Source organism: Athene noctua, chromosome 4 (assembly GCF_965140245.1).
Source record: "Athene noctua chromosome 4, bAthNoc1.hap1.1, whole genome shotgun sequence".
In the NCBI taxonomy this organism is placed as follows: domain Eukaryota; kingdom Metazoa; phylum Chordata; class Aves; order Strigiformes; family Strigidae; genus Athene; species Athene noctua.
This window is the reverse complement of record NC_134040.1, coordinates 60,725,398-60,752,047: the sequence shown is the minus strand read 5'-3', so window position 1 is coordinate 60,752,047 and position 26,650 is coordinate 60,725,398. Positions and strand designations below refer to the sequence as shown.

The 26,650-nt window shown below is 42.3% G+C and overlaps 1 protein-coding gene across 2 annotated transcripts in view; it reads right to left on the bottom strand.

The window, feature by feature from the left end:
• Positions 1-954: 954 nt before the first annotated feature.
• Positions 955-26,650, bottom strand: part of LOC141960302 (alcohol dehydrogenase 1) — a 28,464-nt gene continuing 2,768 nt past the window's right edge. Inside the window, exons 1-9 of one of the 2 annotated variants that reach the window (XM_074905527.1) lie at positions 13,222-13,239; positions 9,886-9,987; positions 8,628-8,766; positions 6,484-6,571; positions 6,159-6,378; positions 5,194-5,454; positions 4,555-4,690; positions 3,618-3,756; positions 955-2,137 (exon numbers count right to left, since the gene is read on the bottom strand). In XM_074905527.1, the coding sequence (XP_074761628.1) occupies positions 2,113-2,137; positions 3,618-3,756; positions 4,555-4,690; positions 5,194-5,454; positions 6,159-6,378; positions 6,484-6,571; positions 8,628-8,766; positions 9,886-9,987; positions 13,222-13,239 (1,128 nt within the window). In that variant the 3' untranslated portion in view covers positions 955-2,112. Of the gene's footprint in view, positions 2,138-3,617; positions 3,757-4,554; positions 4,691-5,193; positions 5,455-6,158; positions 6,379-6,483; positions 6,572-8,627; positions 8,767-9,885; positions 9,988-13,221; positions 13,240-26,650 lie in introns of those variants that run through there. The other variant, XM_074905526.1, reaches the window with a different exon arrangement.

The following is a 26,650-nucleotide window of genomic DNA, read 5'->3' as shown; positions in this document are numbered from 1 at the left end:
CATCTCCCAGTGCTCTGTGCAGCACAGTGGATTTATTACTGAGCTCTGTGCTCCGCATCTGATAACCTGGAAGCAACGGAGGGGAATATGCTGCATGGGAATGATCATTTGCCTGTGATGCAGAGTCAGGGAGGGTGGTCTTAGAGGCTTGTAAAAATAGAACTGCAGAGCACCTGTCTGTGCCCTGGAGCATGCGCTGCTGTAGATTCACAACTGTCCTGTGCTGTTTCCTGGGGGACTTGCTGGGTGGGTGGGTGGGATGTAGTGGGAGAGCAAAAACACAGGAGTGCTCAGCTGTATGTGAAGCCAAGTGATGTGCAGTGAACACGGGTGTAATTTGAGGTCTGAGGGCACACTATTTGTGCTTTGTCAGACAAAGAGTTTGTCTCCTGGGAAATTACTGGATTTTTCATGGCTTTTGTGGCTTTTTCATAGTGTCCTCATGTGCTAATGGCCAGGTTGTGCTCTGATGGGCAGCGTGGACCCTACTCATTCACAGGAAGCTCCTAAATGGAGGCTCACACAGAGCCGCTGCATATGGCCCTGAACCCACCCTGCAGTACCCACGAGTCAGAGAGCCACTGGGCAGGTCTGTCAGAAACACATGTCCAGAGCTGTGCAGTCACACAGACACATTAATCTTCAGCTGAGTGTGGATGGGGATGTGCAGGGAGAGGTACTCCACGACAGCATGAACTGTTTGTTGTTCTCCTATCAGAAGCCACTTCATTCCTCCATGCAAAGACAGAACTAGATTGCCGCCTCACATAAGAGATCAGAACTCTTCAGCTGAACTGCAACTGGAAAGAATGATTTTATGGCCCACCAAAAGTCTTCAGAGCCAACTGCACAGGTAACCCCACAGAAACAAATGATTGAATTTTGGATCTTAATTGCTGTGTAAACTGTGTTTATTATACATGCACACATTTAAGAATCTTCTTCTGTTAAAGTCTAATCTCTTGGTAAACATCCTCAAATCATTAACCCAGCGGGCTGCTCAAGGACTCTTTCTGCTGACACAAACAAGGCATCATGAGGACACAGTCCCCTTACTTCGCAAGTTCTTCTACCTGGCTACTGTGCCTGCAAGCTCTGATCAATACTTTCAAAAGGTAGGCCAATGCTGACCATGTTTGCCAGGACAGAAATAGCCTCTGTTCTGGTTTCCATGTTACAGATACAGAAAGCAGACAAATGCTTTATGTTTGATTTCTTGCAAAGTGTTACCAGTCACCTATTTCCTCCCATTTACTCTGTGTTCACACTTAAAGGTTAAGACACCTCCCCTTTATTTAATGGAAACAAATAACGATACTTGATGCACATTTGTATTTCTTCACATTGTTTCCCAAACATCACATGCACATGCGTAAATTGGCCAAAGATCTAAAACCATACCGATGAAAGAACTAAACCATCCCCAAGAAAGAGGTGCAAAGGTACAAAAACCCCAAACCACAACACAGGCCACCACCACAGCAAATTTATATAAAATGCTTGGAAGGGTTAATGAGGTAAAATATCCAGTGGTGAAACATTCTGCAGTACCAAAGTCTATGATTTACTTATCCTTTACTGAAATTATTAATTCAAACACATAGTCACCTTAAATTTTAATCTCTGCAGTAATGTCCTTGCCTTCAGGTAGCAAAATGCTGAAATCATTCAGGTTGGATATGTAGTTCTGACCTAGAGTTTTACTGTGCTGAGCTGCATGCACAAAGCCATTAATCTTGCAGTGTTATGAAGAAACAGTTTCCTTCAATTTTAAAAGATTGCCTATTAAAAGCCATTTTAGAAAATCCAAACCTTTCTCAACAGCTGTGACAGCAGCAAGTCCTGTAATTCATAATTGGCTATTAAAAGAAAACTGCAGCACAATACAGAGGATTTAAAGCAAGAATCAGGAGGAAGAGGTAGGAGGAAAAACAGTGTTTCACTTATAAACACTGTGCTTGAAGTCTGGGCTTTGTGCTTGATCCTTTCATTAAAGAGTGGTGGTGGTAGACCGTTCAGAAATGTCTTGGTTTGTATTCCATATCAGTTGTATTGGAGGACAATGAAGTTTGTGCTGGTGCTGAGCCGTCTGCTACATAACAACTGGGAATCCTAAAACACCAGGACACTGCGAATACTGCAATGTAAAATGACAAGTTAGTGACTGCAAAAGAGCCTCTGCACTAACATCAGCAAAACACTGCTGTTTTCTCTGAAAATCTAGGCCACTGTTGTTAACTAGGGTCTCCCTCCCTGCTCCTGCCCGTGCCCCCAGCCCAGCTTGCAGCAAAATGACGATCAGAGGTGCAAACCTTACTGCAGATGCAGAGAACAAAACTCATACAAGACTGCAAAGCCTTCACTTGGGAAGCTCGGGGCTCCTGGCAATTAATCACCCAGTATAACCTGGGAGGTCCTTGGAGGGGGGCTTATCACATCTTTCCAGTGACAAATGGCTCTAAGGGTAACCTCTGAATGGAACAGTTTATTCTGGGCTGAAGCACTGAAGTGTTTCACTTAGCAAAGATGGTCAGCTGCACCATGGCTTCTGTCTTCAGGTTGACTGTCAGTATTTTAGCAAAGCTGATGGTGTCTCTGTCCTCACCGCTTTCCCCTGTTTGTTACACTAAAATCTAAAACTAATGTTTACAGCACATCTAAGCTAAGGACAGTCAAAAAATGAGGTGCGTGCTGCATAGTCAGAAGCTGAGAACAAACCTCAGGGGCTCAATTCTTCTGTTACGTGCTTCTTATATTTAGAGAAAGGAACACTAAAATAACTGCTAGCAAATGTCAATGAAAATAAAACATGAATGTAACTCTCCAGACTGTGTAACTTACAAAGAGCTAGAACTTTCCAAAAGGCAGTCCCCACACATACTAAGATACACAAATACATTTCCTACTTCTGCCAAGGGGAATTTTCAGTTATTCCCGTGGTGAATCTTGCCAAATGTCTCTGGCAAACAATATTTCCAGTTTCGACACCTTATGAAAATAGAGTCTGAGCTGAAATCTCACAATATTTGAGGAATGCACGAAAGCTAAATTTTGAGGTTGCAATATATATATACACTGAGTAATTTCCTTTCTGAAAAGCTCTGAAGTTTAAGGTAAACTGACTTGAGGACTAGCTGCCCTGGGACTCTGTTCCCTAACTCACAAGAGGAGTGGCGAGTTGCTCTTCCAGTAAACACAGCCTATTGCTTGTTCCTCCTGCTCCCCATCCTAAATCATTTCTTGGAATGCGATGTAGCTAACCCCTGGCACTCTGCATCCTGGCATTCCCGGGCTCCCTTGGTTGTGTGCTGTTTTCCAGTGGGTAGTGGGCAGAGACTTCCTCATTTGTGTTGTCTTTCTCCCTCTGCCACCCAGAGTCTTTGCTCAAACCAGAATCTGAAGGTTCCTCTGTAAGGAAAGACAGGGCTCGCTGCATTTCAAAAGCTAAAGCTTTGCTGGCTTTAGTACTACAGCTGCCACCCGTGGACATACACTGGGCAATACTGAGGGACATAGTGGTTTCCTTCCCCATCCTCTGCTGGGAAGACATACTCTGTGTTACTGTACAGCTCCTTTAGCTTATTTATATAGAACCTTTACAATTAACCAACGATTACCTCTTCCCTGCCCTTAGCAGATCAAATCCCTCATTGATTTTAGTGAAAGGAAGCGTGTGGGTTATTAATGGATCCAGAACAAATTTTTTCTTCATGTAGTCAGCAACCAGTTTAGGGACTGAATCTTTACTCTTCCAGCCTGAAAAAACACACAGACAATGGATAATGAAACATTAAATGCTTGCGAAAATAGACAAAGCCCATGGCAGCTTAAACTTTCCGATAAACTTTCTCAGTTTTCTCAGAGCTCAGAAAACAGAAAGAACTGGCAGGGACTGACAGCCACTGGCAAGCAGCAGATCTGGGGTCTGACCTATGTGGAAATCAGGTTGTTCTGACCCCCATGTCCTTTAGGGTCTTGACTCTCCATCTCGCACTCTCTCTTTTTATTCCCACTCTTTCTGTCTTTTCATGCCTTTCATTCTCCTTTTTGCTCTTGCTCTTTTTCTCCCCTTCTGTCTCTCTCCTCTCCCCCCCACCTGCCCTTATTTTTTCCTTATTTGCCTTTTTCTCCTTTTATCTTAACTTTTCCTTATCTCTTTTTCTCTTCTCTATTTTAATCTCTTCTACTTCCTCCCTCCTTTCTTCATTCTTCTACCTTACTCTCTCCCCCTTTTTTTTTCTCATTTTTTTCTCTTATTTTCTTTCTCCTCTTTTCCCACCTTCTTCTCTATTTTTTCTTTTTATGTCTTCCTTTCTTTCTCTGCTGCTTCTTCTCTCCCCTTTCTTTCCCCCTCCATCCCTCTTTTTCTCTCCATTCACTGTTAACTAACAGTTCCCATAATTGATTCCCTTTGTGCTTCCTTGTCAGCAAAACAGCCATCAATATTACTTCCAACAGGACAACCTAAGCAATGAATTTAGATATAGTCTATTTCATTCAAGATGATCTACAAGCTTCCCAAGCCAGCTAAATCACATCTTTCCAAGGCCTTACCTCCAAAGACAGACCCTTTCCAGTTGCGACCAGTGAAGAGGAGCATGGGGTCAAAAGTGATCTTTTGTGCTGCAGGAGGCACTCCCACGATCACACTGACTCCATAGTTGTACTGGCAACAGGCCAGGGCTGAAACCTGCATTTGAAACACAGGGACACCCCAGAGTCATGCAACATCTACCGGTAGGGCACAGAAGTTTGAATTCCTCCTCCTCCTCTCAGAACTCAGCTTGCAATTCATTTTTTGTAACTGAAACTACATCAAACAATTTCTGTTGTAGCTGGTCACACCACTGTATCTATCTGCTGTCATGGGTTAAGTATGTCTTAGCTTTGTTCTCCTTCCCCATTTTGTCTTAGTCATTACTGATAAGCCACTGTTGGAAAGCACATAGTGGGCTATGTGAAATTCAGCCACCCTGGTTAGGCCAGGGGACTACACTGAAGTTTCATTTCCTAAGTTTTTGAGCATGCTTCTGTCTCTGCAGCTCAGCGGCAGACAGCTGGATTTAACAGGTCTGAAGTGAGCTTGATACTTTGCCAGTGGCTCTCAGCTCCTCACCCTTGGTGTTCAGTGGATTAGCAAAGAGAGAGCTAACAAGCTAATGCCTCATTTGACCACATCTTTTGGTTGCATACCATGGTTTCAGTACGGCCGATGGCCTCAAAGGAGTAGTCCACACCTTGGCCGGTCATTTCAAACAACACTTCATGAACAGGCTTCTTGAAATCTTTAGGGTTGATGCAGTCAGTGGCTCCCAGCTCCTTGGCCTTGGCAAATTTGTCACTATTGATGTCAACAGCAATGATGCGGGAAGCTCCAGCTGCCTTGCAGCCCATGACAACAGAGAGGCCAACTCCTCCAAGGCCAAAGATAGCGCAAGTGGAGCCTGGTTCCACCTGTAATAACCATGTAAACATGTGATACTGTTACAGTCTAGGTAAAGTACAATGCACGTTTTTATTATCAACATGTTTTCACTTAAGCCACTTCTTCTAATTTAGAGATTACCTGCTGGGAAGGAATTTGCACACACATAACTACTAGTGCAGTAGCCAGCTATACTGTTATAATCCCACATGTGACTAAGATAAATTGTCCCTAAAATACATTTCTGAGACCAGGTTTTCATTACATGTCTCATCTTCAGATTTAGAGACACATGTTTTAATGATGCTTTATATTCCAGTGATGTTAAGATCTGTAGTGTCACTCCACTGGAGACAGTGTCAGCTGTAAAAGTCACATTCATGTACTGCTACAAATTATGAGTTGCATATATAAGCTTCCATGTATTCCTAGACTTAAGTTACTTTAGGTGATGAATCAAATAACCTCTGTTGTAATATTTTATTAGAGGTGATAAAGCTATGAGAGAAAACTTAATAGATAGTAGTAAGTATTTTTACTGGATTTTGAATTGAAGACTTCTTGGTACCTTAGAGACAGAGAAACTGAAGTAGGCAAAGAACTAATATCTTCTTTCCACCCTGAACTCAACAGAGTCTATACCTCCTGGCTGCCATTCTGATGACCTGCTTTCAGGCCACGCAGTCCTGAACAGACCACATGAGATACCAGAAACACCCACCATGATACTTACCTTGGCAGTCTGCACAGCAGCCCCATAACCAGTTGAAAATCCACAGCCAATTAGACAAACTTTTTCCAGAGGAGCAGCAGAATCGATTTTGGCTACAGCAGATTCATCCACTACTGTGTATTCAGTGAAGGTACTTGTACCAACAAAATGGTGAATTGTTTTTCCTTTGCAGGTGAATCTACTGGTGCCATCAGGCATTAATCCAACAGCTGAACCAATGCTGTTTGAAAGATCAGAAATAATGGCAAGTGAAATCTGTTGAATGTGATCATTTTTGTATAAATAAAAATCGGGTAAGGGTTGTAGGTAACCCAGGAAAACTCACTCATTTTTATTGCACAGATTACCCTTGGTGCTTAAGCAATTGCTGCACTCCCCACACTGTGGAGCAAAGAGTGGAATAACCTTGTCTCCTAGAAAAAGAACAGTAATGACAGAGAATTAAAAACGGCAAACAAGAAGTATGCAGGTAAAAACATAAAGCAGGTGTATTTAATCCCTAGACAAATGTGCACTAGGAGTGAAGTGCTGGTTTTATTTCCTTCTGCTGCCCTTGGAAGGTAAACCATCTCTCTGTTATAAAGGACATCATTAGGGCAAAGTTATTACAACTAATTTCAATATGCAAAATTCCTGGTGTCTTTCATAGAACTGACTCTGCGCCACATTATAAAACTGTGTTAGCTACTCATGTTCCTGAAGTACTCATTCAGCAGTTTATTGCATCTTCTTCTTAAAAGGAAAATACTAATACACAGAAAAAGAAACTGAGATAAAAATTGACATCCACTAGGACAAGCGTCAAGATAACAGGGCTGTAAACTGCGCATACAAAGGATGGAAATTAAGCATTAATTTGCTATCCCTCTTGTGTCTCTTTCCTATTTGCAGTCCTGCTACTGTTGCACCGGAGTAAAGGTAGGTAAAATATTTGTCAGAGAAGCAGTGACACACAGAGGCTAAGACCACATTTCTAATTCTTTAGCACAATTATATGAATAACAAAGAAGCATACAGCTTCCCAGTGCAATTTTTTACTGCTATGCATTTTCCACAGCAATGATGTATGGTAAATCCCTAATAATCTAAACAGGTAACCCCTAACACAGATTGATTTGTTATGTGGCAGTTCTAAAATGTGGCTAAACCCTGACATGTTGAAAGTCAAGGGAAATCTTTGATTTCCACTACAAAATGGAAAACGCCTACAGAACATGAAATGCCCCCATTACCCTGACCCTCAGTTAATTTCGAACTGTGTCATGGGCTTAGTAATCATTCAGCTAAAGAAACTTTACGCATCTTGGAGCTTTTTTAAAGCTCAAGAACATCTGAGAAATGTGATTTTGTGCATGCGTGTGTTCAGGCCTGCTGTTTCAGCTCACCTGGAAACACTTGGCAGTCAGAATTAGACCACAGAGTGATTTATGAACCCAGACATCATAGAAAAAGCAGTTAGAGCTATCACTGAAATTTACAATATACAGATCTGTTTGGAGTTAAAGCAGATATTGCTAATAAAACTTTTTCGTGTCATACATACCAACCTGTGTTAGACAGACTTCATACTTGTTGCCAGTATGAACAAGGACACTGGAAGTACAGAGGTGTTAAAAGTGGACTACTTAGGTATTGTAACAAACTGCCTGGATAAAATTGAACATTTCTATGCAGATTTTGTTCACTGCGTATTTTGTCTTAATAATTTAGCCCTTGTTAGAATTTGTTCGGTCCCATAAACGTGGATAGAAATCCCATATCATCTTGCAGCATTTGGAGGAAACTCAGCATTTTTCACTGACTTCCCTACCTACCAGTTGTGGTTCAAAGGGAGTGCAGCAAGAGGAGCAGCTGATCCCAGTAAGCGTCCTCAGAGCGGTCCAGCCGTAGTGAGCAGCGCTGCCTCACTGGCGCTGGTGCTGCAGCCAGCAGAGCCCGCAGCAGGGTGGGCACCCAAGTCATGCCCTGATACTTTTAAAGTGAAGTAATTGAACACACAGACTTAAGTTCTGGCCTACTGAGGTCAGTGGATTACTTAGCTTTTAGGAGAATTTAAAGAAAGTGCTTTGACATGTAGTCTCGTGCATTGCTTTGCCTTATTCTTGAGAGAGATCAGCTGTGTAAACTGTATTTAAAGAACTTGCAGTTAATACCTGATTTCCTATAACTAGCAGAAAAGAATCTATGTTCTTAATTCCATGACCGGAAAAGGGCTATGCAGGTGGAAAGCAAGCTGCAGATGTTTTTGTGAAATCCAAAAGAAATTGAATAGAAAATCTGAAAAGAAATAGAGATTGGGAACACAAAAAAAATGCAAACAGCATGTAGTGTCCTTTAAGGTATCCTTGAAAGAACTCAAAGTTGGAATATTTTCCTCTGCAATACAAGTACTCACACATATAATCATCTTTGACTTAAACAGGAGTCTGGAAACTCAGCACAGTGTTTGTGTTCACTGCTGATTCATACCTGGTTTGACTGAAGTTACTCCCTGCCCAACACTCTCCACAACACCAGCTGCTTCATGTCCAAGAATTATTGGGAAAGGCATAACCAGTGCACCAGTTACCACATGGTCATCAGAGCGACAGATCCCTGTGGCCATGATCTGATTTAGAGGAAAGACAAGAGTATTTCAGCATTTAACTATGTCATATGCGGAAGTGAAATTATATTATATATTTGGTCAAGTCACTTGCTTCCCTCCAAAATCATCTATACATGCAATAAATCTACAGGTAAAACACTTTCGGGTTGTGTGATTCATGATTTTAATGGTTTGTATTAGTCTTTAATCTACAAAGTAACTGCGCACTACTGAGCAATATAGGGAGTCTCACTGATTATCTGGCAGAACCAATGTTCTAGCAATATAATTACATATGAAGAACAGAATAAAATAAATTATTCCTAATATGCATATATAAATACATAGAGTTTTTAATATAGAAATATTACAAAATTATGTAAACATAAATTAACTCACATATTTATAAACCTTGAAATATCATGTTTTAGATTCCTTATATTTAGATTATATTATAATATATCATATAATATATATAAAATATGTATTATACAATAATTATTGATATATTTAAAATATATGTATATGTTATATATACAAAAAATTAGGCTACACATAGTATTTTAGATCATATTTTGCCCTTTCTTGCAGGTAGCACAGTAGTATTTCTTCTGAAACAAGCAGGTATAACTTTACAACTTCTATTCTGACAAATGGAGTCATCAAGCCCATGTGAGGGCTCTCCTCACTTGGGTAACACTTGAAAGTTCTCTAAAATGAAAACAGGTGTTGAATTCCACTAAGCAATTTTCTGAAATGTAACAGATGCTCAATACTCAGTTAAAAAAGGAAGCTTCCAGTCCTACTGAGCTATTTCTTAGCACAGATTCAAACAGGGAAAAAGATAATTTCTTGCTACAGGAGATTCAGATTTTTGCCTTGTACTGTAATTTTTTCAGCCTATTAGAAGCACAGGCATCTTAGTAAACAAAAAACCCAGCCCTAAAAAACTTTTTTAAAAAAAGAACCTCATGATCAAATTTAGGACTTGAAGCATGTTTCATAGGAGCTCACTGAATGGTAACTACTCACCGAGTGAATTTTTTTCTGACTAGATCCTACAATTCTATAGAAATAATTCTGATAAACAGCAAGATAGAATTCAAGTCATAATAGTTGTTTTCAATTTTTTTTTAGTACCTTTATGCGAACTTCATGTGCTTTTGGTGGGGCAACCTCCACTTCCTCAATAGAAAATGGTTTATTGGCTTCCCACATTACTGCTGCTTTGCACTTAATAACCTGCAAACAGCAAAGAGAAAGGGAATGGCATTTGCATTTCAAGTCACCACGCAAACAAATTCTTACATTTCTGCATATGAAAATCCAGCTCATATTTTGGGGAGGAGAGGGAAAACTACAGGAAAAAAGACCCCAACCCCAAACCCCAACAAAAAAGCCAACACCAAAGCGCAGTGTAAGCCCATTCTTTTCCCCCACCAAGATCAATTGTCTGACTTAGTTCATATTTCTGTCATACAGAGTTTTCAGCAATAACATGTATAATAGTCTCCTAGGATAACTGGATACTTTATCCATCCTCATTGCTCCTTCTCTGTTTCTAACTTCCTTGGAGGAGTATTTTTGCTGTGTTGGATTACTGGTGTATATTTGTGTCTTCTTGGAGATGGCACACTAAATGGTGCCATGTATCAGGTTGCAACTAAGTCTGTATTGCCTAGAACTACCTGTGTCAGGAACTGACAAAATTGTTAAAAATGGAATTCAGAGCCTAATACAGGTGTATTATTTTATTACAGCCCAAGTTCAGCTATGAGGTGATGGCTGAGAGGACATTTATGTAAAATGACATAGTACTATGCAGAGGTAATCTTGAAGAAGCAACAGTCCCTTTAGTGGAAGATTACCCATGCTAAAGTACCTTGCTTCTCAAAGGGATATTTAACTCTGCTGGGGTTACTCCCAATACCCAAGACGTTTTTTTTGTCTGTTAGACTAAAGTTTGTGCATTAGCTCCGCAGGCTTTGTCCAGGTGCTGACTGGCCTCTGGGCTCCTCTGATCATCTGCCACTGAGAGAAAAATGCACTCAGAAGAGAGAGAAGTGTTGTCCACTTCCCATCCCAGGCTCTCAGACAGCAGACTTCCCGCCTGCAAGCTCACTCCTAGTGTATTCAAAGGTCGTGGTCCTCTCTGTCCCCATATTCATTCCTGTTCTTACTTGGTAGTCTGCCCATCTCAAAACGACTCCATGCCCTGGAATATGATTTATAATATGATCTATAATATAGTCTATTAAGTCCTCAGTCACTCAAGTCCTACTGACTGCAAGTATTCAGGTAGCATTATCTTGAGAAGGAAATGGAGGCAAATCAAGTCCATGATGCAAGAAGTTCAGCACATGTGTAAGTATCCTTATGGGACCCTGGGACTGGGACAGCTTAACACCAGTATGCTGCAGAGTTCTCAGGGGAAAACAAATAAAGCAACTTTTTAGTATCAAAGCTTTTGAAGTAGAAGTAGAAACAATGTCTATCAACAAATTGTCAATTGGTAACAAAGAAAATCATTACTAGGAAATATTAAACATTTGAAATAAAATAGCACACTTTCAGCAGCCAGACCCAAAGTGGGAATGAGCACAATGCTTTGAAAAAGACAGACTCCGGAGAAGTTTGCACTAAAGTTAATGTCAAATGCAAGCGTTATTAGTAAAAAATTCATAAGTGAGGCCAAAGATCACATTTTAAAGGGCCACATTTTCTAGGAAACATACTTTAAAAAAAGGCTTATGTGTTTATTATTATGTAATTTATAAAATCACAATACTGATTTCACAACTTGAACATGCAAAGCACACATAGTGTTTGTAAGAGCAAAGGTAGCAAGAATTGTGGATTGCCAAGAACAAATAAATCCCTCCCACAATTAGACATTGGTTAACTATGTATTGTTCTGATGGTTAGACATTGGTTAACTATGTATTGGACTGATGGAGTCTCTGTGAACTTTTACCAACTGTAACAGGATCCCACAGATGCACACTACCACCCATTTAATCTATTAAGGTAAGGACTAGTTGGAGTCACAGGGTTTTTCTCTGCTGTGTTCTACCAGCCATACCAGTTACTGCAACAGGGGGAGGGTAGGTGTAGAAACACACCCTTTTACAGAGCATAAGGATTATGCTGCTTGGTCATGTAAACTGCACAGTAACTCACATATTACTCCAAGATAAACACAGTGAAAACAAGGCAGTTTAGTTACATCACAGCACTTCATTTACCATGCTCAGTCCAAGGCTGGGTGGAGGACTGAACTTGGTGAATTTACCAAGTGAGCTACAGTTAATTTTGCACTTGTGGTATCTCAGTTAAATGAGAGCATTTGTTTTTCTCGTTTGGTTTTAGAATAGTGAAGACAGCTCACAGTAACAGCAAACAATCCTGGTACTTTCTTAAGGCGCATTCCAGCAATGTATGTGCCTTCAGTAGTTTTCCATCTCTGGGTCCTGTCCATCCACCTCTCTTGCATGTCTCTGGGTGTATGGAGCAGATCATCTTGAGTGCCATCATGCAGCACATACAGGGCAACCAGGTGATGAGGCCCAGTCAGCATGGGTTTATGAAAGGCAGGTCCTGCTTGACTAACCTGACCTCCTCCTATGACAAGGTGACCGGCTTAGTGGATGAGGGAAAGGCTGTGGATGTGGCACTTAAGGACGTGGTTTAGTGGTGGACTTGGCAGTGCCAGGTTAACAGTTGGACTCAATGATCTTAAAGGTCTTTTCCAATGTAAATGATTCTATGATTCTATGTTAGCATCTCTCAGGTAGCACAAGAAGCAACATATACTGTCTTCAGCAGTGGTATTAACCTACATCTCTTGTCACTTACTTTCTAGCAAAGATGTAAATACCCATTTCAGTCCCAGCTCAGTACTGCATTGCATGTGATATTTTTGTTCTTCATTAACATAAGCTCAAGATTTGTTATACACATATTCAAATTTAATGACTGTCCTAACTTCAGCATAATTACACCCTGAAATTTAACACAATATTAACTATGTCTCTTTTTTTTACAAAACAAATTGATATGAATGATAGAGAAACTAAAAATTGTTTAAACTACTGTGGGATCTCAGAATGGAAACTGACAGAGCTGATAAATACATTGATCTGAACACTTAATACACTGCATCATATTTTAAGCTGTCCAATCAGAGATTAAAAATAGTTTGCTAACCCTGGGAGAAGGTTATTCTGGTGCTGTTACCTTATGTTTCCTTGGTGTTTAAAAAAATAAACAAATTATTGCCTTGAAGAATGTAACAACCATTTCCTAGGAGAGTACAGTAGCCTGCAAGTAAAGGCAGCTCTTCTGTACCAGCTTCCTCCTAAACTCTTATCTGTGCTATACCACCCAGACTTATGGTGTCTCTGAAAAGAAACTTCATTTAAAAATGCATTACTTAGCTGCAGTGAAGAAACTTTTCTAATATAAACTTTTGCTTACTTTGCCTGCTGTGCTCATGTTGACCGGTGCGTCTGTTTTGAATCTTGCCACCACTGATTTCTTGCGCCAAGAATTCAGTCAGCTGCAAAGCAGTCGGGTTGCTGATACTACAAGTCCTGACAAACACACTGGAAGCCAATCTTGTGAAGTGCTCCAGCAAATACACTGCTCTGACCTTTTAGCCAAGCCTCCCAGCTCAGAGTCCCACCCCTTCATCAGCCAAAGCGCTACAATGAAAATAAACCACCCATCTGCTGAAACCTCACACTTCACAGTGCTTCTGTCTTCCCCATTCCTTTGTCATGCTCTTCCACACCCTTTTCACAGCCCTCAACATGACAGGAAGAAAGCAAAACCCCTGGCTGGAAGCTGTCCCCTCTTCCCACCTCCCTGGGAGGCTGCTCTCCAAACCCACTGCTCTCAGAGGCACTTAGGTGCACAGAGGAAAGGGGAGAGTGGCTTCTGAATTCACAGCAGCAGGGATGCTTGGCTGAATTACTTTGGGGACACTCGTAAGAGCCCAGCTGATATATTAAAACATGCTGTTGTGCAAGCAGCTTAAGAAACACAGTCTGGCTGCAGACTGTACCTGCTCCCGATTCCTTAGTTTTACAGTCTGTCTACTCATTAATTGTTGGAATGGCTTTCAGTGAACAGTGATCAAGGACAACGTGCCAATCATGCTGACAGGAAAACAAAAATCACTAAGTCAGCAAATGCGGTGAGAGGATGCGTGTTCCTTATCACGTGCAACACCTGCTCGATTTGCGAGTGGCTGCCTGACCCATGGGTTCCATCAACGCCCACAAGCACAGGCCCCATCACTGCTGATGTGCCCACATACTTACTCTCTTCTTGCACAACGTCCTGGTGCAAGGGATCAGGTGGAGTTCAGCACTGCATGCCTTTGCTGTGGATTTCAAGCCTCATCTATCTTCAAACTATGCTCAACATTCTGAAATCAAGGTTTTTCCTTCAGAAAAAAGCACAAAAGAGATAAAATACTGCGCATCACCTGACTAGTAATTACTAAATACAGCACTCTCTCAGGTTTGCCTGTATGACTGTAATTAATTTAAGAAGCAGGTAGATGTATGTAACCTCAGGCAGGTACTTCAGGGACGCTGTCTCATGGCCTCAGAAACGCAATTCCAGCCTGCCGGGACAAAAGCTGTGTTTAGCCAGGGCTAGAACAAAGAGCAAGAGCCTCTGCTAAACAATTTCAAAAAAGGAGAGTCTGGCTGGAGGCTTCCCATGGAAAAAGGCTAACAGTCCTGGCTTGGATCTGGGGAACGGCAGGCCTCAGGGTATTCATCCATACAGTCTGCTCTGCTCTTTTGAAACACAGCTCCTCTCCCCCGTGTCACACCCCACCTGCGGGGAGGGTGGTAGGTGACTCAGAGTCACAAATTCCCTTCAGTGTGGACTGAAGTGAGACAACACTTGAGGCCCATATGTAAGTATCTGCTTTAATGGAAACACGTACTCTGTGAGCGTTGGCACTTCCACAACTACATCTATCTAAGCTACGCGGCGTTATGGGAAATCAAGATCCACCCTGTGTTACATAACAATTTTAACTGTTAGTAGCTTTAAGATTACTTAGAAGAGAAGGGGGAGGGGGGTGGGGGGGGAGGGGTGGGGGGAGAGAGAAAGAGCGAGAGAGCACGCACCAGTCCCGGATCCAGTGTTGGACCTGCCAACGGGGATGTTCGGTGTGGAGAGTCCCTGAGAGTGGGAGTCCTCTATAGCCCCCGTTCCTGGATTTCTGGAACCTTCTCTGTCCCCAGTCTCAGGACTGGCTGAGACACCAGTCAATCATGACCAATGACACCAGGGCCACTCACTGCAAGTTCCATTTTGTCTCTCTGAAACCATTTTGTGTCTCTGCTCAGGGTGGGGAAGGGGGCTCACAGTGCAGTGACCTCAGTCAGTTGGGGCTCATCCCTTACACCCATCCATCCAAAACTTTTCATAGAATCATTTAGGTTGGAAAAGACCTTTAAGATCATTGAGTACAACTGTAAACCTAACACTGCCAAGTCCACCACTAAACCATGTCCCTTAAGTGCCACATCTGCGCATCTTTTAAATACCTCCAGGAGTGGTGACTCAACCACTCCCCTGGGCAGCCTGTTCCAATGCTTGACAACCCTTTAAGTGAAGACATTTTTCCTAATATCCAATCTAAATCTCCTCTGTCATGACCTGAGGACACTAGCTCTTGTCCTATCACTTGTTACTTAGTTACTCATCCCCAGCTCTCTGCACCCTCCTTTCAGGTAGCTGTAGAGGGCGATGAGGTCTCCCCTCAGCCTCCTCTTCTCCAGACTAAACACCCCCAGTTCCCTCAGCCGCTCCCCGTACGACCTGTGCTCCAGACCCTGAACCAGCTCCGTTGCCCTTCTCTGGACACGCTCGAGTCATTCAATGTCCTTTTTGTAGTGAGGGGCCCAAAACTGAACACAGGAATCGAGTGCCGAGTACAGGGGTCAGATCCCTTCCCTGTCCCTGCTGGCCACACTATTGCTGACACAAGCCAGGATGCCATTGGCCTTCTTGGCCACCTGGGCACACTGCTGGCTCCTGTTCATCGGGCTGTCAATCAGCACCCCCAGGTCCCTCTCTGACTGGCAGCTCTCCAGCCGTTCCTCCCCAAGCCTGTAGCGCTGCTGGGGGTTGTTGTGGCCCAAGGGCAGCCCTCGGCATTTGGCCTTATTGAAACTCCCCCAGTTGGCCTCAGCCCATGGCTCCAGCCTGTCCTGGTCTCTCTGCAGAGCCTCCCTACCCTCGAGCAGACCAACACTCCCACCCAACTGGGTGTCAGCTGAAAACTGACTGAGGGTGCACTCAATCCCTTCGTCTAGATCATTGATAAAGATATTAAACAGAACTGGTTCCTATACTGAGCTCTGGGGAACACCACTTGGGACCAGCCACCAACTGCATTTAACTCCACTCACGACTCTTTGGGCCTGGCCATCCAGACAGTTTTTTCATGCAGTGAAGGGAACACCCATCAAAGTCATAAGCAGCCAGTTTCTCCAGGAGAATGCTGTGGGAAATGGTGTTAAAGACTTTACTAAAGTCTGGGTAGACAACATCCACAGCCTTTTGCTCATCCACTAAGCGGGTCACCTTGTCATAGGAGGAGGTCAGGTTAGTCAAACAGGACCTGCCTTTCATAAACCCATGCTGACTGGGCCTCATCACCTGGTTGCCCCGTACATGCCATGTGATGTCACTCGAGATGATCTGATCCATAACCTTCCCCTGCAGTGAGGTCAGACTGACAGGCCTGTAGTTCCCTGGACCCTCCTTCTGGCCCTTCCTGTAGATGGGCATCACATTTTCTAACCTCCAGTCAACTGGGGACTCCCCAGTTAGCCAGGACTGCTGGTAAATGATGGAAAGTGGCTGGGTGAGCACTTCCATCAGCTCCCTCCGTACCCTTGGGTAGGTCGCATCTGGCCCCACAGACCTGTGTGTGTCTAAGCGGTAGATAAGGTTGCTAACCATTTCCCCTTCAATTATAGGGGCTTCATTCTGCTTCCTGTCCCCATCTTCCAGCTCAGTGGGCTGGGTACCCCAAGAACAACTGGTCTTACTATTAAAGGCTGAGGCAAAGAAGGCATTAAGTACCCCAGCCTTTTCCTCATCCTTTGTCACTATGTTTTCCCCCTGCATCCAATGAAGGATGGAGATTTTCCTTAGCCCTCCTTTTGTTAATTAATTTATAGAAACATTTTTTATTGTCTTTTACTACAATAGCCAGACTAAGATCTAGTTGGGCTTTGGCCCTTCTAACTCCCTGTATAACCTCATGACATCCTTGTAGTCCTCCCGAGTTGCCTGCCCCTTCTTCCAAAGGTCATAAACTCTCATTTTTTTTCTGAGTTCCAGACAAAGATCTCTGTTCAGCCAGGCTGGTTTTCTTCCCCACGGGTTTGACTTTCAGCACACAGGGGCAGCCTGTTCCTGTGCCTTAACATTTTCTTCCTGAAGAATGTCCAGCCTTCCTGGACTCCTTTGCCCTTCAGGATGGCTTCCCAAGGGTCTCTGTTAACCAAGCTCCTAAACAGGCCAAACTCTGCCCTCCAGGAGTCCAAGGTGGCAGTTCTGCTGATCCCCCTCCTTACTTCTCCAAGAATTGAAAACTGTATCTCATTACCACTATGCCCAAGATGGCCTCCAGCCATCACATCACGCAGTGTAATACAGCACATTACAGTGTAGTAACATATTTTTGCTCATATAGCAGTGGTCATAATTAATCTCTCTTGCTGCTTCTTGAGAGTACAGAGCTACAGATGCCACAGAAATTTTGCCTGCTAAGGTCATCTCAAAGTGCATAGGGAAAATAATTTCATAAATTTATAGATTTATGATAATGCTGCAGATAAGCTATGACTGCTTGCAGTATAGCAGATACTACATGTGCTTAAAAACCTTCTGAACTGTATAGTCTTTGTGGTACATCTAGGGCAGAGGAATCTCAGATAAGTGCTGTGTTGTCCAAGCTCACACATGGACACTATGATTCTAACCGCATAGATTTTATCTAGATGGAAGTAAGAAATGATTTCTCCTGCATACCGTTTACAGTAATGAGCTGACAAAATATAGTTTGGTTATATAAAATTGGCCAGTTTAACCTGTATTCTCCCTCAAGAAACTGCTTGAACATGGGCTTGTAACCACCTGCTCTGTGCCCCTTTTCCCACCAGTTGGCCAGCTAAGAGCTCATGCTACAACCCTGACACATCAGTTGGGAAAGACCACACATATGGATGGCCAACCTCAAAAAGCAAAAGAGACTCATTCACAGCTAGAGGAGAATTTCTTCCCTGACTCCCTGCACACCCCATACACCCATACATCTGTGATCTGAGAGTGGAGTGATGGCTAAAGACCTCATAGCAGAAGGCTGGGCATCTCTGGCAAAGTGTAGGCAGTACCACTATCACAGAAGATGCCTTGTCATGTCAAGTAGAAAATTTGTTAGGTGTGCTGCAATTAAAAGATTAATAGTGTAACACAAAACATCAAGACAAAAATAATGTCTACAAACCCCCCTCTAAATTCTCCCAGTAAGGCCTTCAAGGTAGAAGACACATTCTGTGTACTCTGCATCAAAATACACCCAAACCAACATGACCCACCTCCCTGTAATGTGCTGACAGTTCTCCAAAGCCTTAGGAGGTAAGACCTAGTGACATACACTTTCTAGAAAAACTAGTCTATTTCTTGACAGTTATCTTTCTCCTTCCATCCCTTCTGCTAAAGTTCCCATCCCTTTTCCTTATCGGTCTCTTCTCTGATCCCTTTATGTTTCCTTTCCCCTCAAAACTCCTCTCATCTCTAGCTATTTCATTTCTATATTTCAAGTCCATGAAATGTTTCTATCAGGGAATGGAGCTGAGGCCATCTGGAAATCATCTCCTTTGGCCAGAGTGGGTGCCTCCAGCTGGGAACACGGGGCACTGGATCCCATCTGCAGCCCATGCAGGGGTATGCGGCATGGTCTTTAGGAAGAAGGTGGCAAGAACAAGGACCGCACATGGTGCCAGTGAAACATGAGCCAGCTTGCATAACTATGTTGCAGAAGCTGCTTTATTTGCATTGCTCTGCCAGATTGCTCAAGATGCCAAGTGTGGGGCCCAGGCTCGAGGTGTACAGCAGCCCTGGCATGCACGGAAACTACAGTGCCGCCCCTTTACAACTTGCTGGCACAGGCCTTCAGGCTCAATGTTTTGCTCTGGTACTTGCTAGAAAATACTTAACTGATCCCTAGACCCCACCCTCTCCCCTTTTAGGGCAGTTGACTATGAAGAGAACTCTCCTTTGTTTATCTATGTGTTGTATTCCTTCTTACACAGTTAAAATATGATTCATATTCCTTTATCAGCTTTTTATCTCACTTTGTCCAACTGGACATGCAGCACTAATATTCTCTCTCCCATGATTTATTAACTGCAGCAGATCCCAGTGAAATGTAATGACAGGCAGAAGAGAAAGAACAGGGAGTTGTTAATGGCTGGTGAGCTTGCACATGAAAGAAGTCAGGAGCAGCAAACAGGCCTGTTCATGCAACTCCAGGTGATCTTTACTTGGGGACTATAACTTCAGCAAAGGACATGAAACTTTGACCATGCTCTGCAGACTGTAGCCATAGCTACAGCTTTTGTCTATAAGCACTTGTTGTGGAAGGTGGTTTTTCTTTACTTCCACTTCACAGGCAGTACAACCTGATTTCCCACTCCTCTCTCCTACCAGAGCTGAGCAGCCTTGCATCACTTGTTTTCCTGAATCAATGCATGAAGTTGACTCCAGGTAGAGCGAGCTAGCACTTTCTGAAACAGCTGTCTTTTAACAAAAACAAAATTAGTTCTTCTGCACTAAAACTCACTCAATTTAACAGGAGAATATTACAATCACAGCTCAAGTGACTTAAGTCTTTACAGCGAAAAGCTTTTAAGGGCAGTTGTGCATCACAGTTTTTAGCAGCAACTAGACATTCTGCTCTACAAATAATAAAATTCATATTAGCTTTAGCTAATACTTAAGCATTTTTAAAAATAGGTTACTTTTTCCTGCATCTACATGGTTTATTTTTTAAGCTTACCATGGTACATATTTGTGTCTTTTCAGAGATTTAGCTCTTAAAAGATAAATAAGCAAATTAGTTTTGGCATTCTGGAGGGTCTTTAAGTTGAAAATTCAGCATTTCTTCCTACTGTGGATAGCAATTTCCAAGTTACTCTTTTATAAGTCACTTCTTATTCTTCAGAACTTGATAAGCACAAAAGACTCAGCTCTGGGCTCCAGAGGTTAGTGGTAGATAAAAAAAAAAAAAGCAACAATTCTGAAGTTCCACCCTACACAGTACAAAAGCTGTGACTGCTCAACCTCTTTGTATTTTTCCACCTGCACATTTAAGGATGTTGTGCTGGTTTTGGTTGGGATAATTTTCTTCATAGTAGCTAGTAACCAGGCTATGTTTGGATTTGTGCTGGAAACAGTGTTGATAATTCAGGGATGTTTTAGATCCTGCTGAGCAGTGCTCACACAGAGTCAAGGCCTTTTCTGCTCCTCACACCACCCCACCAGCGAGGAGGCTGGGGGTGCACAAGAAGTTGGGAGGGGACACAGCTGGGACAGCTGACCCCAGCTGACCAACGGGATGTCCCTGACCACATGACATCATGCTCAGTGCATAAAGTTGGGGGAAGAAGAAGGAAGGGGGGATGTTCGGAGCAATGGTGCTTGTCTCCCCAAGTCACCATTACACATGACAGAGCCCTGCTTTCCTGGAGATGGCTGAACACCTGCCTGCCAATGGGAAGTGGTGAACGAATCCCTTATTTTACTTTGCTTGTGTGCGCGGCTTTTGCTTTACCCATTAAACTGTCATATTCCAGCCCATGAGTTTTCTCACTTTTACTCTTCTGATTCTTTCCCCCATCCCACCGGTGGGGAGAGAGCAAGTGGCTCTGTGGTGCTTAGTTGCTGACTGGGGTTAAACCACAACAGATGCCCAAAGGACTAGATACACAAAAAACCTGCACAAACATTAAAACATTAGCATTAAGTGCAGAGATAAAATAGAGAAGCAGGTAGGATTCAGAGCTAGCATGCAGGGCAGGTCAAATTAAACCAGTTCAAACAGCTTGGGGACCATATCTGAAGATTATACAAAGGCAATGGAGCTGAATTAAGCAAGCATGGGATAATGACATCCAGTTTTGTGAGAACATAAACAAAGACTTCCAAAAGTAAACACCAATACCTTCCCAGAACATAGAAAATAAATCAGTTGTTCATGGGACAATGCCTTATTCATTTTAGTAACCTGAAGAACAAAAGCTGAAGGTGGAAGCTGCAAATTAGCTAAACACCAGTTCTGAAAGTTTGCGGGTTTACAGCAAGTATTAAAAGAATTTGAAGAGGAAAATCATATCTAAGGGGAGTACTGAATCAAGTATGAACACCCCCTTTTCAAATAATGCCTTTTATCTTCATTTTAAGACTCTGAAAAGTCACAGCTAAGTGACAAACAAGAAGAACAAAGATGCAGTTGGCAGTCAAAATGCCCCAGGACTGCCTTGAGCTGAGGTGCTGACATAGGTTTTTGGAATAACTGGTCAGCATGGATCCCCTTGGCCAGCCACACCCCTGCGCAGCCACCATCAGTGGCCAACCTCCTGATTGTAAGCCCCTAAGATGGGAGTATTCAGAAAGGGTCTTTTCCACTCAGTTCATTCATATGCCCTCCTGCAGAGCTGAGTCTAGAAGCAAACATCATTGCTCCATAGCAAGCATAGGGTCAATGAGCAAATATGACATGGGACAGGAGTCTATGTGGAAATCAAATCGAAGATAAATTGACCTGAATCCAGGAAAAGGACAAGCAGGGGGCTAGTACACTAGCCTACAGTAGTACAGTGTTGGGGAAATTGCCACAACAGATGCAGATGAACGCTGCTGGGGTCCCTGACTTCAGAAATGTGGCGGATCCATCACATCCCACCCATAACCAGGAGGGCTGAGTCTCAGTGGCAAGGGAACGAGACAACAGACTTATTTACAACACCTTGCTGTGACCTCCCTGCTGCAGGCTGCTAAAAGATAGTTTACCCATTTCAGCCAGAAGGCTTGACTTTCTGCCATATCCCCTTCATATTTCCTGCTTCTGAGACTTTCTTACCAGGTCCATTGAGCCATACCTTCTTCATTGACTTTCTAATGTTTTATTAGACAGGTGTGACGATCTCTGGATGTATTCACTGTTCAGCAGCTGCTCAGGATTGTTGAGTAATAGTTCTGGCAGTACCTGAAACCTTACAAAGCTCAGTGATGAAAATCACAGCTTTCCTAAGCAGAGCAATGGTACCTGGTGGTGAAACAGTGATCATATTCTTCTAGAGCTTCTGTGCAGCTTTTCTTTGTAATGTTCTGTTCTCCATCTCCATGGTGGCCAGGGGAAAAATTGACTTAAACTGAAACAAGGAAGATTCAATTTACACTTTGGAAAAAAACTTCCTCTGGGCATGGATAGCAAAAAAGGTAGATTGCTTGGAGATGGAGTGGCACCATCATCTTGGAGGTCTGTAAGACCTGGTTAGACAAGCATGCCAGAGCTGATCTTGCCTGGGGACAGCAGGGTGAAGCAGAGAACTTCCCTGCCTATTTTTCTACAGTTTTGTTACATTTGTGCAGCTGAACCTGGGATTCAAAGAAAGATCTTTTTTTAAGAAATGCCTGAGAGCACTGCATGTAAATATTTCTGTTATCAGAAACTTATTCCTTGTCTTTTCCTACTATAAACCACCACAGTGATCCATCTCTGCTTCCAGTGCAATGCTTTAGTGGGCCACACCTAGAATATGCAAATGTGTCCACCTTGAAAATTTTGAGAATAATGCAGCCTGTAGATTGCAAACAAAGAATAAATGGGCTTTCTTAAATAACGTGCCACAAGCCACCAGAGTGCCAACCAGCAACTTGCATGCAATATGTAAACCCAAAATGCAAAAAAATTAAAAGTACATTTAGTGACTTCCAAATCCAGTGGTATGTGCTGCCTGTAGAGCTCTGTTGGCTCTCCTTTTCAGTCCCACCTCACCTTTTCTGTGCACATCACTGTACCAGGGGAGGTGGAGGAAGCTTTATGTCCACCACCAGGGTATCTCTGGATCAGAAATGCAATTATCTTTGTCAGGTATTGGTAAGATAAATAGGTGGAAAGAAAAATCTCAGAGGAGCAAAGCAATTTACTGCCTGATTTTAGCCTGAAATCAGAACCAAGAGGAGCACTTAACCACTGAGTAAATGTTCCTACTTGTTAAATAATCATATCTGGCATTATTGAACACATTAAATCCATTCCTAAAAGAACTGATAAAATCATGGGATTCAGCCAGGAGGAAGGAAGTTCCAATTGATAGTAAGCACTGATAATAACCACCTTGCCTGTCCTCAACTAGCAATTCATGAAAGGATACAGAGCTTAAAATGTTACAGCAGCCTTTCCCCTCACACTCTGGAGATATTTGAACATGGAAAGATCAGACTTTTCTCAAATTTGCTTTTATCCACCATTTCTATTTGTTTTGTTGTTATTTAGTCACAGTTGCTATTTATTGTCCCAGCCTGTAAACTGATTTTGGCTAGCAACTGCCACGAATGCGATCAAAACCAGAGATGGTATTTCTTTTGCCTGAAGAACATCTGGCACTTAGTATCTCCACAGTATGATCCTGAATGCTCCTTTCTGTATCACTACAGGGCTGGAGTTAGGAACTGTAGGAATGGGAACAACAAAGTGGTTCATGGTTTTACTTTACTGTAGATCTTTATGTAGGTCATAATCCTCTGAACTGCATAGGGAATTGCACAGGACTGCTACTAGGAGTGTAGCTAAAGCTGCTTACTCTATAATCTACTTTTTTTAATCAAAAAGTTGGATGCTACTTTGGAACAGATATTGTGTCTCTCCAGCTTTGACTAGAAGTCTTTCAGAAGCACCTTCCCACAGACACAAAGATACCCTCTCCCAAGAACCACTGCTTTAAGAACCATAAACAAATTTTGAAACCAAAGGAAATTGTTGGACTCACCCAGCAACCCAGACTTCTTTCAATTATCTTTCACTGAGACTTTTATCAAAAACTCCCAAGGCATTTCCAGCGGGTTTTTTATTTCAAGATTTCAGTTTCCATTTGATCCAAAGTTGACAGAAATCTGTAATGCTCTGCTGTATCTGCCCCTATCTTTCTCAAGTTGTAAGCTCTAGATGGATGCAAGATCTAATGTACCTTTAAAATGTAATCATCCAGCTCAGTTTTACACTTCTACAGAACATCTTACTTGTTTTTTATACAGATGGGCATTGCATAAATTCATGGATTTGATATTCTGCACATGCAAATCCTCAAATCTAGTTTTCCTCACCTAGCTTATGGGCCTAATCTTTCTTGGTTTCCATGAGACTTAGGCTTTCAAAAACAGGACTGAACTTCACACTGAACCCAGACTACTGGGGAGCAGTCCAAGGTAAAGATGGTATAGATAACTGATGTGAACAGATAGAAAATAATAAGTTTCAAGATTAAATTAAGATCCTTCATTATGTCTAAACTGGTGGACTCAGGCACAATTTCAACCTCTTTTTTTTTTTTTCAATTTCAATCTCAATTAACATTTGGAAAAGGTTTTGCATAAGGCAACAAAATACATGTCTAAAAGAGCTATTCTTTTTAAAACTGAAAAATCTTCTTAGTATTTTTATAGCACTATAGTGGAAGAAATATGGTTCAGCTCAGGGGAAAGGAAAGTGTGGAAAACCAAAGTGCCAGAATTACTGGCAGATTCTGATACCTTAATAATACTTAATCCGTTCACCTTCCACTGAAGTCAACAGGCTGATCTGAACTAGGGAACCATACAGTATCCAAACTTCACAGAACACATAACAAACTAACACTACTGCCCTTCACCTGACTCCATTCATTCTCCCTTTACCCTTTCAGATATATAATCTCTTTAATGCTTAAAACATTATGAATTATTGTCTTGCAGCATCAGCAGTAGCACCTTTCCATAGGCATCCTAGTCAAAGATCTAGATTGAATTTCCCAGTCAATTAATCTATCCCTCTGCTTTGTAAAAAACAAAAGTTTTCCCAAATGGTCCCTTTCATCAATTTACCAAATAAGGTTAAGCTCCTTGTACTGCATCTCAGGAAAATGTTGTTCCAGAACCTCACTTTCATTTGCTGTATTTGGACAAAGACAATACTGCATTATGTGAGATCATAATGGCAGCTTCCTTTGAACGAGTTCAGCTGGCTACTTGCTTAGGTTGCTTTTATAGCAACTACTTGTAAATCTCAAATAATCATAAAAAGCTGCAGTACGCTGGAAAAATAAGGTTTACAGCTTGCACTCTGTTCTGTAGGCAGACTGTCATGGTCCCCAGGAAGCCATTTTGTTGTTGTAGTTTACTTGAAAATTAACTGAACACCAGTATGAAAGACTTCTGCAGTCCCTTCCACATCCTTTGGCTTACTTGAATTCCTCCTTCCAACAATGCCCTGCTGTCTCTTACATAGAGCAAAGGTGCAGGTATTTTCTGTTAACTCTGGCTCTCTGTGCTCTTCCCCTGTCTGCAGACACAGAGGATTCATGAAGAAGTAAATCCACAACTTCATGCCAACCTTTTTGGCTTTATTTAAAAAAAAAAAAAAGATAAAAGTGCTTTCAGAAACAAAATAAACATCTTAACGTGCGCTTTGTGTCCCCGAGTGTGACAACTCAAAATCAGACTGTGCTTCATGCTACCTCTGTGCCTTCATGATAACAGCCTCTAGCAAACAGCAACAGGCCACTATGGGCTGAGGATCAGAAGCTAGCAGCTGCATGGACCCCTTCTTAGAACTTCTGCTTTCAGCTGCCTTCTTTTCTTGAAAAGACTCAAAAGCATCTTAGCCTGTACGTTATCCAAACATTTGTCATAACGACAAAGAGTCACACCAGTCACATTCCTCTTTTTCCCCTCCAAGTGTAAAAAAATCTCCCCACACTTCTTCCATTTTTTGCCTTTCTCCAGCTTCTTGTGGAAAATGCCATATACTCCTACTTCTGGTGAGCACAAAATGAAAGACAGCGTGCCCCATTTTTCTGCAAAAGACCTTAAAATCACAACTTAAATCTAGTTTATTGTTGACCTCAGAGACAAAGCTTTTACCCTCCTTTTAGATGGCTCACAAAACCAAGAAAAAATTAAATGAGTAGCAGTCACTCACAGGTACAATGTCCTGAAATAGTTGCGCCTGGAGACCACAAGCCAGTGGACTGCTATGGCCCCCAGTGGGAACAAAAGCACCGATTCTGGTCCACCATCTCAGAGAGGGAAAAGTCATCTGTGATAGCTGTGCTTTCTGGAATATGAGCAGTGGTAAGGAAATAAGAGCCTGTGAAACTGAGACACACAAAATATCCTGTGACTTAGTGTCTGAGTCTATATAATAATGCTTGTAAACTTGGAGGATTTCTGAGGAGACCTGAAAAGTGCACTTGAGTTGCAACCTCAGTTTAGCAGGAATCTTAGTGGGCAAAGCACCATTGGCAACATCTCCGGCAGTAACCAGTGGCCATGATGCAATATAGATGTCTAGATTTTCTTTCTGTTACTAGATTCAAATGGCGATCGCCTGACTACATTTAAGATCCTTACTGGTCAATGCCTGAAAATCCATTTTTACGCTTACTCATTTAATCCCTTTAACCCTACTTGATGATGACAATTTCACCTGTTGAAACTATGTAGCACTGCACTTAAACTCTAGAAAAAAATAATTCCTAAAATTTTGTCCAATTGTGTGAATTTTCTTGAACACAAACCCCCAAGGTCAGGTGATTTTGTAGTC